Source organism: Mesoplodon bidens (assembly GCF_964165515.1).
Source record: "Mesoplodon bidens genome assembly, chromosome: 1".
Lineage (NCBI taxonomy): Eukaryota > Metazoa > Chordata > Mammalia > Artiodactyla > Ziphiidae > Mesoplodon > Mesoplodon bidens.
Window position 1 is genome coordinate 27867175 of NC_138176.1, and position 12279 is coordinate 27879453.

General features: G+C 42.4%; 1 protein-coding gene across 5 annotated transcripts in view; it reads left to right on the plus strand.

The window, feature by feature from the left end:
* ARMH3 (armadillo like helical domain containing 3) overlaps positions 1-12279 on the plus strand; it is a 180545-nt gene that overhangs the window by 49619 nt on the left and 118647 nt on the right. For all 5 annotated transcript variants that reach the window (XM_081228629.1, XM_081228626.1, XM_081228627.1 and 2 more), the window contains exons 15-19: positions 681-782; positions 5207-5265; positions 7098-7163; positions 8650-8719; positions 9751-9811. In XM_081228629.1, coding sequence (XP_081084755.1) covers positions 681-782; positions 5207-5265; positions 7098-7163; positions 8650-8719; positions 9751-9811 — 358 coding nt within the window. The remainder of the gene's footprint in view (positions 1-680; positions 783-5206; positions 5266-7097; positions 7164-8649; positions 8720-9750; positions 9812-12279) is intronic.

Below are 12279 nucleotides of genomic sequence, written 5' to 3' on the forward strand. Positions count from 1 at the left end.
ACAGAGAATGTGAGTAGGGGTAGTTTCTCTTGGAAACATCAAGCAGCTGGTTATATAAAACTCTGTCCCAATCAGTAATGTCCACCTATCTTTAGTCTGGTATTCCTTTTCAGGTTCCCTTTCAAGTGGGGAAGGGATTAAAAAATAGTATTTGAATGTAGTTCTGCCTTAACTTTTTTTCCTTTCCATCTTGGGTATTTCCAGCCTAAAGCCTTATTCTCAAAATTGAGCAATATTTCTCCATATTAGGAATGAATTGTCATTTATTTTAAGCAGTAGACTCATCAAAGCAAGGCTCATTTATATTTAGTACAGCTCTTTCACTTAGGTACAAATTAAATTGCTTTTAAGAAGGGCCTTGAACCCTTTTGGATTACTTGGGGCTAGAAAGTGGAATCAAAATACCTTTCTTAGGATGTTGGGAGAAAAGCACTGTTCTGGAGACTGGCATTCTTAGGTAGGAGAGAAGGGCATTGGGCTTAATCTTGGGGGTAAGAAGGGCTGTAGAGGCCTAGGAAGACTAGATAAAGGTTTTATGATAAGCACTCGGTCTTTCCTCTGTTGTGTAAAAAGATTATTTCGTGATTTCCTTGCCTGCTGGCAAGTTGGCTGTCTGTATAGGTAGAAGTGTTAGATGGAATATGTTATAGGCTAAATGCATTTCATCTGTTTTATTCCAGTTATAAGTTCTGTGGAACTCCCACTGGATGCAGATGTACAGACCAGTAATCTACTGATAACCTTCTTAAAGTATAGCTCGATTGTCATGCAGGACACCAAAGGTAAGGCATGCTACTTTGGGGGCTCAGGAAGCAGGAGGTGGCAGGTAGCTGCTTAGCTAGAGCAAGGGGCAGCATTAATACTTTGAAGCTTGGACAAGATGAACCATTGGGACCTCCTGTGCAAGGTGATGGTCCTGATTACTGGCAAACAGTGATTTGTTATTGCCAGATGACAATTAGATGGTGTTGGGGAAACCTGGAGCTGGAGGGGGAGTGCTCCAAAGTAGAACAGGAAAAAAATTGATCTCTACAAAAACTAGCAAGTCTTCTTAGCAGATTTTGATAAGTGGATGCAGACTCTTGTGTGTGGGAAGTGAGGGGATTAGCATGTTTCAGGGAATTCCCTTCTGAGGACAAGAACTGAAAACATCAGCTCATAGTGAGAATTAGGACTGTTGTACAGAGTACGGTAGGAAGAGGTGCAATTCAGAGGGACTGTGTTCTTTAACACTTAAAACAGGTGTGTCAGTACTCATCCTTGAAATGCAGAATGGAAGTGGGAGAGAAATAGGTATTAGAAAATTTTGAGTTTACTCTGTCTAGTGTCCTGTTCTTCCTCTGTTGATGATTTTTCTATGATCTTTTAATCGGTGGTAGGGTAGTGGAATAGTTGGGCTAGAAGAAGGGATTGGGAGGAAGCCCAGCAAATTCTGTCCAGTATATACATCTCAGGGTTTTTTTTTTAAACCTAGTTTTTTCTTTATACCAGATTTATATGTTTACAATTTTTATTTATTTATTTCTATTATACTTTTTTTTTTTTTTTTTTTTTTGCGGTACACGGGCCTCTCACTGCTGTGGCCCCTCCCACTGCGGAGCACAGGCTCCAACCGCGCAGGCTCAGGGCCCTGGCTCACGGGCCCAGCCGCTCCGCGGCACGCGGGATCCTCCCACACCAGGGCACGAACCCGTGTCCCCTGCATCGGCAGGCGGACCCCCAACCACTGCGCCACCAGGGAAGCCCTCTATTATACTTTTTATTGTAGTAAAATTTACCATTTTAACTATTTTTAAGTGACACTAAGTACGATCCCATTGTTATGCAACCATTACTACCATCCATCTTTAGAGCGCTTCATCTTGTGAAACTAAAACTGTACCCATTAAAAACTTATTCCCTATTCCTCACATTCTCCCCTTTTCCCAACCCCTGGCAACCACCATTCTGCTTTCTGTCTCTTTGGATTTGACTACCTCATATAAGTGGAATATATCCCAGTTTTAAGTTTCTCTGGAAATGAGCCTTTTATTTCATGGTGACAGTGAGGTAGCATTTTTCCTCCAATTTTTTTTTTTTTTTTTTTTTTTTTTTTTGCCGTACGCGGGCCTCTCACTTGTGGCCTCTCCCGTTACGGAGCACAGGCTCCGGACACACAGGCTCAGCGGCCATGGCTCACGGGCCTAGCCGCTCCGCGGCATGTGGGATCTTCCCGGACCGGGGCACGAACCCGTGTCCCCTGCATCGGCAGGCAGACTCTCAACCACTGCGCCACCAGGGAAGCCCTTTCCTCCAATTTTTTAAATGAAACAACTCCAGTAAACAGAGAAGCTGAAAGGGTCATACAGTGATCAGTCATATACCCATTAACATTTTGCCATATTTGGTTTATCTTTAAATTTCTGTTATTCTTATTTTGCCTGAATAATTTTAAAGTAAGTTGCAGACGTCATTGTACTTCACACCAGAAGTACTTTGGCATGTATCTCAAAATGAAAGGCATTTTCCTAGGTATCCATCATTAAGGCTAAGAAAATCAACAATAGTTCTTTTTTTTTTTTTGGCCGTGCCACACGTCTTGCGGGATCTTAGTTCCCTGACCAAGGACTGAACCTGGGCCACTGCAGTGAAAACACCGAGTCCTAACCACTGGCCCACCAGGGAATTCCCAACAGTAATTCTCTAATATCATGTAATAGTCCATATTTAGTTTTTCCCAATTGTCCCCAGAATGTTTTCCATAACCGATAGTTGTTTTTTTTCTTTTAAATATATAAATTTATTTATTTATTTATTTATTTTTGGCTGCATTGGGTCTTCATTGCTGTGCGCCAGCTTTCTCTAGTTGCAGCGAGTGGGGGCTACTCTTTGTTGCTGTGCGTGGGCTTCTGATTGCAGTGGCTTGTCTTGTTGCGGAGCACGGGCTCTAGGTGCATGGGCTTCAGTAGTTGTGGCACACGGGCTCAGTAGTTGTGGCTCACAGGCTCTAGAGCGCAGGCTCAATAGTTGTGGCACATGGGCCTAGTTGCTCCGAGGCATGTGGGATCTTCCCTGACCAGGGCTTGAACCCATGTCCCCTGCAGTGGCAGGCAGATTCTTAACCACTGCGCCACCAGGGAAGCCCATAACCAATAGCTTTTAAACTACACTAGCATTTTATTTTATTTATTTTATTTTTATTTTTTCATTTTTAATAAATAGTTTATTTATCCAACAGTTTCAACCCTGATATTGAAGACTGTTGCAGAGTTTGTTTTTTTTAAAAAATAAATTTATTTATTTATTTTTGACTGTGTTGGGTCTTCATTGCTACACATGGGCTTTTCTCTAGTTGTGGCAAGCGGGGCTGCTCTTCATTGCAGTGTGCACAGGCTTCTCATTGTGGTGGCTTCTCTTGTTGCGGAGCACAGGCTCTAGGTGTGCAGGCTTCAGTAGTTGTGGTGCACGGGCTTAGTTGCTCCGCGGCATGTTGGGTCTTCCTGGACCAGGGCTCGAACCCATGTCCCCTGCATTGGCAGGTGGATTCTTAACCACTGTGCCACCAGTGAATTCCCGGTGGTGTGATTAAACTTGGTTTTTATTGTTCTTTTTTTTGTGCTTTTCTGAAGTAAAAAAATGTTTATAATGAAATATGCCTTATTTTTGTTTTCAGGAACAATTTTTTTTAAGTGGAGAGATAGCTGCAGGCTTTTCTACAGAGTTGCTTATCAGCTTAAGGGGAAAGGGAGGATAGTGCCAGAGAAACTCTGGCCAGGAATAGGTAGAAGAGTCTCATGAATCTAATTTTGCAGGCAGAGGCATTTCTCTTCTGGCCTAGGGGCTCTGCTGTAAGCTACTGGGAATGTCAGGATCATCGTCATTACTCTTTTGCACTGCCTAGCACCGAGGAGAAGCAAATGTATTTCTTTGACCACACCCTCATTATGCCTTCTTATTGTCAGGTTTTAGTTGATAGATTCCATCTTTGAGGAAGTAACAGGTTAATGTCAGGGTGTGTACTGTTAGCTAACTTCTACAGCACTGTAATCCGTTAATAGATCTCTCCAGAATGGACTTTAGTCTGGGTCCCGTCAAAGCTAATTTGAAACATCATAAGCCATTTTTCTGGTTTGGATATGCTGGTATGACCTTCTTTTTTTCTTTTTTAAAAATATTTATTTATTTATCTGGCTTTGTCAGGTCTTAGTTGTGGCATGCGGGATATTTGCGTCAGCATGCAGGCTTCTCTCTAGTTGTGGAGCACGGGCTTAGTAGTTGCCACTCATGGGCTTAGTTGCCCTGCGGCATGTGGGATCTTAGTTCCCTGACCAGGGATCAAACCCCAGTCCCCTGCATTGGAAGGTGGATTCTTAACCACTGGACCACCAGGGAGTCCCAATGACCTCTTTTTACCTCCATTTCACCCCCTCACCCACAAAGATCCTGGAAAGTAAAGAAGTTTTGATGGTTCTGGTAATTGGCAGTGATGGAGTAGCTCTTTCTGGGTCATTTGTTTGGGCTTAGAGCCCTGTTATTGAGGTTGCCTTCTTTTTTAATAACTAGAATGTGAGTTCTGGGAGACCACAGACCTTTGTTTAGTTCAGTGCTATGTCTCTATTGCCTAGCACAGTGCCTGCCACATAGTAGGTACTAAATAAATATTCTAGAGTGAATAGCTTTGGCAGGAAGAAAAATGATCAGCTTTTCTGGTCATAAGTAGTGTTCACAGTGCAAGGAGAAGCATGAGCTGGACCCTAGTCTCCAGTTAATTTCTTTCTGATTCATAGCCAGTTTGCTATGAACAGTTATAAAACTTTTCTGGATTTTGTGGTAGATGGGTAAAGGTGGTGGTGCTTTTAGCTAGTGGATGAGGAGGGGTGGGAAAGGGAATAGGTCTGATTATTCAGAAGCAAAGGGCTGATATGGAAACAAAGGGCATAGCCCTGACTTGGGCCATGGTATTAGTGACCATTACAATAATTGGATGGTTCTCAGGAAGATGGTTAGCTATCCATCAGACTACCAGAATACTTAAGAAAAAAATCTTATGGGGGAATTCTTTTGCCTAGAAGAAAAGCAAGGATTACTCTAGTAGAACCTTGATTTTCATTCATGAATTTTGTGGGGAGAGAAAGTGTGAATGTTCTTTTTGATGATACACATCTTTATTCTCTATAGAAACATGGTCTGGATGATTTAGAGAGAAGGGTTTATTTTTTCTTTTCAGATGAGCACCGGCTTCACAGCGGCAAACTCTGTCTGATTATCCTTACGTGTATTGCAGAGGTAGGTCTCACCAACCTTCTGGTATTAGCTAATCTCTTAACAAAGTGCTGTCTTTTTCTGCACTTCTTCCAAGTTCCTGTCCCCTGACTTTTAGAGTCCTAAAGTTTAGGAGAGAATATCTTCCCACTTTGTATTATCTCCTCCACTAGAATGTAAGCACCACTAGAATGTAAGCAATAAGAGGTACTTTGTCTTCTTCACCAGTGTGTTCTTAGTGTCTGGCACATAGTAGAGGCTCAGTATTTACTGCATGACCTAATAATGAATTGTGATAGGATAACTGCTATAACTGGAATATTCTAGTTCTTTTTTTATTTTATTTTTTTAAGATTCTAGTTCTTCAGAGTTTGAAACTCTGAAGAGACTTATGCCTCTTCAGAGAAAACAGTCCTGCCCTTTTGAAACTGTTCATGTTGGGTCTTTTGTATTTAGCAAAATGAAAAAAGGAGCTCAGGTTTCTGTGGGGAGAGGTGGAGACAAAAGCCGAAGAGGGGCATTGGAAACTGAGTAAAGTGGGTTGATTGCAGTTTAATGAAGAACAAGAACCCGAGGGGAAAAAAGAAGAGATGCTTGGGCTTTGTAAGGAGACACTTTTGGTTGGATTAATTAGGCCTGAACTCACCCTAGATCTTGGTGGCAACACAGGTATGGCAGAAATTGAGTCAATTTAGAGCTAAGTTTGTAGTTTCAGACTCCTCCTTCACTTACTCCTTCTTCTGATCTTTTCTCTCCTAAGAAAAACAGTTAAGGTGTGGTCCATGTGGAGTAGAGACCTCTCTCAGTCTTTCCATTTTTATGTTCTTGGCGAAAAGATGACCTACTTTTCACCAGGTTAGGGGTAGCTGGTTATAGAAGAGCTGCTTATTAGCAGTGGGCCTCGTGTAATTGCTTTTCAAAAATATTTCTAAGAAAATCTTTAAAGGAATTGTTTTTCACAAATGGTAACAGTTCCTGGGAATTGGAGTCTGTAGGCACGTCAGATCTTCAGAAGAGATGTTGGGAAAAGGCCAAGGGATGTTTATTACTGATTCATGGTGAGAGGTTTTTGATTTTCCATCAGTCTTCAGCAAAGCCAGGGAGAGACGGGGTCTTGCCTACTGCCACGTTGCCTGTGTAAGCAGCTTTCTCTTGCTGTGCCAAGCCCGTTCCCGGCGGAGTGTAGACCTTTCTTCTTAATCGTAGATCCTCATGTGGAGCCTGCACATGTATCCTGCAGTCCCTATGAAAACCTTCAAACTGTCACAAACAGAGCAGGCTCCTTGGGCAGATGGGAAGGAAGAGAGAATAGGAAAACACATTCCTCTCAGCATTTGCCTCAAGTGCCTGTGCCTTAATTTTTATTGTTTGTAATTTGCTTAGAGATTTTTGGCCCGTTAGAGACACACTGGGAAATTGCACCCAAGTGAAATCTCATGGCTTAAGTGGGGCTTGACATAAAGGCTCTAGGCTCATCCCATTAGCTCTCTAACTGGTCCTTGAAAGGAGTTCTTTAAGTCCTACAAATCCTTGGACTTTAAGATTATAGATTATAGATAGATTATAAACTGAGTTTCTTAAGTATAGCACTCATTCCTTACTTTTTTTTTTTTTTTTTTTTTTTTGCTTTACGCGGGCCTCTCACTGTTGTGGCCTCTCCCATTGCGGAGCACAGGCTCTGGACGCACAGGCTCAGCGGCCATGGCTCACGGGCCCAGCTGCTCCGCAGCATGTGGGATCTTCCCAGACCGGGGCACGAACCCGTGTCCCCTGCATCGGCAGGCGGACTCTCAACCACTGCGCCACCAGGGAAGCCCTCATTCCTTACTTTTTATCTATGTTTCTATTTTTATTAGGATCAGTATGCCAATGCATTTTTGCATGATGACAACATGAATTTTCGAGTAAACTTACATAGAATGGTAAGTGTGACTTTTGCTTCTTGTTTTTTCTTAGAGGAATTTTTCTGCCAACACAAAATGGATCCTACTAGAACAAGTGTGGGTGGAAATTTATGCTAAAGGGCTCTTGCTTAACTGCTGTTCAGAAGGCCCATACTAGTTGTTGGGGTTTTTTGTGTGTGTCATGGAGGTGTTACCTGCTCAAGAGAGGGTGGAAAGATCCATAATCGTATACCCATGGCAGTAATATTATAATGTATCAGGGGACTTCCCTGGCAGTCCAGTGGTTAAGACTCTGCAGTTCCTCCTCAGGGGGCATGGGTTTGATCCCTGGTCGGGGAACTAAGATCCCACATGCCACCCGACGTGGCCAAAAACAAACAAACAAACAAAAAACAAACAAAAAGGGACTTCCCTGGTGGCACAGTGGTTAAGAATCCGCCTGCCAGTGCACGAGACATGGGTTCGATCCCTGGTCCGGGAAGATCCCACATGCCACGGAGCAACTAAGCCTGTGTGCCACAACTGCTGAGCTCGTGTGCCACAACTAATGAAGCCTGCGCACCTAGAGCCCATGCTTCGCAACAAGAGAAGCCACCCCGATGAGAAGCATGCGCACCGCAACGAAGGGTAACCCCTGCTTGCGGCAAGTAGAGGAAGCCCACACACAGCAGCGAAGACCCAACGCAGCCAAAAATAAATAAATTTAAAAACAAACAAACAAAAATACCCCAAAAAGTATATCTTGACTAGAGATATACTTTTATACAAGTATATACAAGATAGAATGTATCAGTAATGTAGATTACAATAAGGAGATGGGCCTAAGCCTTTTGCTTTCAAAATGTAGTATGATCTTTGATTGGTTGATGCTTGATTCTGCTTTGATTTATTCATCTGAGAGGTGGGGGAGATAAGAGTATGAAGGATCAGGGAATTTCCTAAAACTTGGAGGTATGTTCAGAAATATCACATTGAGGTTTATATTAAAACTTTCTTTAAAAAAAACTTTTTTTTTTAACTGCTACTGTTGCTGCCTTTACACAGTCACATTTTCTTTTTTTAAAAATAAATTTCTTTTTATTTATTTATTGGCTGTGCTGGATCTTCGTTGCCGTGCACGGGCTTTTTCTAGTTGCGGTGAGCAGGGGCTACTCTTCGTCACGGTGCGTGGGCTCCTCACTGTGGTGCCTTCTCTTGTTGCGGAGCATGGGCTCTAGGCGCGCAGGCTTCAGTAGTTGTGGCACACAGGCTCAGTAGTTGTGGCTCACGGGCTCTAGAGCGCAGGCTCAGTAGTTGTGGTGCACGGGCTTAGTTGCTCCGTGGCATGTGGGATCTTCCCGGACCAGGGCTTGAACCTGTGTCCCTTTCATTGGCAGGCGGATTCTTAACCACTGCACCACCAGGGAAGCCCCCAGTAGTGATTTTATTTGCATGAAAAACATGATGGTGAGCCATTGGATGTTAGTTCAGATGTCTACTAGTTTCATTTCTTTTTTATGTGAAGCCTATGAGACACAGGAAGAAGGCAGCAGACAAGAACCTTCCCTGTCGTCCTTTGGTATGTGCAGTACTGGGTGAGTATCATCAAAATTGGCATGTTTCTGGGCCAGCGATAGGTTTTCATGATTAAGTTGAGGGATAGATCCTTGTTGATGTGCGCTTCCTCCTCAGAGAAGAAGTTACTAGTTAGGTTTCTTCCCTGGCCTAAGAAACCATGTTTCTTGTTGAGTTTGGTAAAGCAATCCCAATGAATATAATGCTCAATTAAAGGGTGCTTTTGTTCAAAGAAAAAGATCTTTGTAGGGAGACAAATGTCTAAGTCTAACCTTGATACATGATTTAAATTTGTAAACTATCTTATACCTGATCAAGATTTCAAATTCTTCCCTCCCTTTCTTGGTCCAAATTGATGTCTCAGCTGGCCAGGAGGCTTAAAGTTCAAGGTTCCGACATACAAAACTTCCTCTGAGTAAATTAAGCTGAGAGGAGGCTGACAGAGCTGACAGCTAGGGGGCTGTATTGTAGGTAATTTAGTCTGCCCAGAATTCTGCATTTTCCTCAGGTAAATGATCTGAACTCTTAATCCCATTTCACCTGGGTATTCAGCCCTACTTCCTAAATCTACTTGATTTTAGAAACAGTAATTAAGGCTATATAATATTAAGCCTCTATTGACCCAAAGCTCCCCAGACCATTTCAGTCAATACCTGTCAAACTGAGTGTGATAGGAAGACGAGATAGACTGACATAGCTTTAGAGTTTGAGTCTGATTACACGGATGTGATCCATAGTTTTTTTCTCTGCTTGCCTCATCACTTGGTTCTCAGAATATGATTTCCCTCTGGCATTTTGCATTAGTGTCATGGTATGAAATATCTGTACAATGAAATCTCCCTTGTATCTGAGTTTATTGGCAGGTCAAAGTATCCTTCTGGAAGTAGGAGAGAACTAATTTTCTTGTTACCTTACAAGTGGCAGGTGGTGAAAGTGTTGCAAAAAGTGCCTTATATAAAATAAAGTGCACTGAGAAGGTTTTTTTCCCAGCCCAAAGGCAAGCAATGAATTTCATTCTGATTGATCTAATTTTTCTCTTTTTCCCATTCAGACCTGATGGTAGAGTTTATTGTAACACACATGATGAAGGAGTTTCCTATGGATCTCTATGTGTAAGTACTGTGGTTCATTTAATGTGTGCAAATCTGTTTTATAGAATGGAGTGATGGGAAGTTTAATAGTCACAAAATTTTTGTGTACACTTCAGGAAAAGCACATTTATATGCGGAGAAGTGTCAGGGGGTGTTTTATGGCCTGTTTTATACATTTTTCCAGAAGGGGGGAAAAGTACAAACTACGTATCTTCATTATCACTTTTAGGCACACTGCATGAAGAACAGGGCTGATGAGTTGAAGCAGTGATCATAGGTGACTCCTGTATCCAAGGATATGGAACACTAGCAGACCACTTAGTCATCCCTGGGCTTTGGCATCAAAGGAGTCACCAGTATTTAAAAGATATGGAAAGGCCAGAGGGATAGATCTTTTGGTTCATTCTTAGCCTACACTGTACTAGCAACATAGTCAGAACTCTGCTAGCTAGGCAGATTATGTATATAGTGGCCAGGCTGGAAGATTCCTGCCTCCTGAGGAGATCTGATTGTCTGTCACAATTCTTTACAAGCAGTATAACTAGAGATGACTGAAAATCTTCATATTTTAATAAAGTTTAAGCCTTTAGGCTTTCTCTCTTCTTTGCTATTTCAGCATTCTTCTTATCGTCAGTCCCTAACAGCTAGCTGTGCCATGTTAGTGTGATCTCAAATATATGTATTATCTTTATTCCTTAAAATGCATCTGAATTCAGTCTGACAACAGAATTAGTACCTCCACTTTTTTGAGTAAGAGAGAAGTTTGGTGCACAGCAAGCTTAGTATACCTCATTCCAGTGCTAGGCCTGGGATCTAGGGAGATATGAAAGATTTTACTCTGACTAGAGTAGATCTCCAGCTTTTTAGACTGTTTGTAGGCTACATATTTTTGGTTTCCTAGATATGAAATAATGATACAAATTTTACTTTTAGGTAAGTAGGTTGTGGTTTGCATTTTTCCATATCTTTTGGGTGTTTAAAAGTTAGTCTGATCCTTTATTTCAACTCAAAGACCATGAAAAGCTGCTTTTTTAAAAAATAACACTTACCAGATGAGTTTTCTGCTTGTTTTAGATGGGATCGCTGAACATCAGTACCTCAGGGATCAGATTTGTTTTGCTACAGATTATATTTTTAGCTTGTTTATCTAATGTTCTGGTTCTAGGATATGCTCTTTATTTTGTAGTATATTATTATAGTCTTAGTTTTCTCATTTTCCAAGCAAGGAAACTGAGGCTCTGGAGGTTGGGTTATTCTGTTAGTAAGCACCATTGCCTGGACTTGAACCCAAACTTTCTTACAGTAAATCCTAAGCTGTTCCCACCCCTTCTCAGGTGTATTATCTATTGCTATGTAACAAACTACTTCAAAACATAGGGGTTTAAAACAAACATTTACTACCTCATAGTTTTTGTGGCTCAGAAATCCTAACAGCTTAGCTGGGTAGTTTGGGCATAGGGTTTGGCAGAGGCTGCAGTCAATGTGTTAGCTTTACTGGGGCTCTACTGGGCTGTACTGGGGCTGGAGAATTGCTTCCAAGCTGACTTACATGGTTGTTGATAAATCTCAGTTCCTTGCCATGTGGGTCTCTCCATAGGGTTGCTTGACATGGCAGCTGGCTTTCTTCAAAGCAAGTAATCCAAGAGAGAAAGAGAAGAGTGAGAGCCCAGGATGGAAGCCATAATGCCTTTTATAACTTAATCTCAAATGACATGCCATTTCTGTTGGTCATACAGACCAAGCCTAACACAGTGTGGGAAGAGACTCCATAAGGTTGTGAATGCCAGGAGGTAGGGACCATTGGGGGCCATCTTGCAGGCCGGCTACCACAGTTCCCTACCTAGTTAGGTTGCATCACCAAGATTCAAACTCAAGTCTGTCTGACCCCAGAGGCTGTATTCTTTCTTAACTACTACTATGATAAATGACAAAGGAAAGATTTGTACAGGGTAAGTAATGCTCACTGGGGCATCAGAGGGGTCTGTGTTTGACCTGAGTCATGAAGAAACAATAGGAGGGGCCTCCCTGGTGGCGCAGTGGTTGAGAGTCCGCCTGCCGATGCAGGGGATACGGGTTCGTGCCCCGGTCTGGGAGGATCCCATATGCCGCGGAGCGGCTGGGCCCGTGAGCCATGGCCTCTGGGCCTGCGCGTCCGGAGCCTGTGCTCCGCAACGGGAGAGGCCACAACAGTGAGAGGCCCGCATACCGCAAAAAGAAGGAAAAAAAAAAAAAAAAAAAAGAAACAATAGGAGTTTTCCATGCAGAGGAGTGGGGGAGGGACATCCCAAGCAGAGGACCAGCATGTTCAAAAGCTTGGAGACTTGAAAGTGTGGCATGTTTGGAGAATAGAAAGTAATTCAGGAGGATTAGAGTGTAGGGTACATGGAGGAAGGATAAGAGAGTAGAAAAAATGTTACCTGATTTAAGTGGACGATGGGTGTAACAGTAGAAGATGAGGATGACATGATAAGACTGTATATTCAGTACTT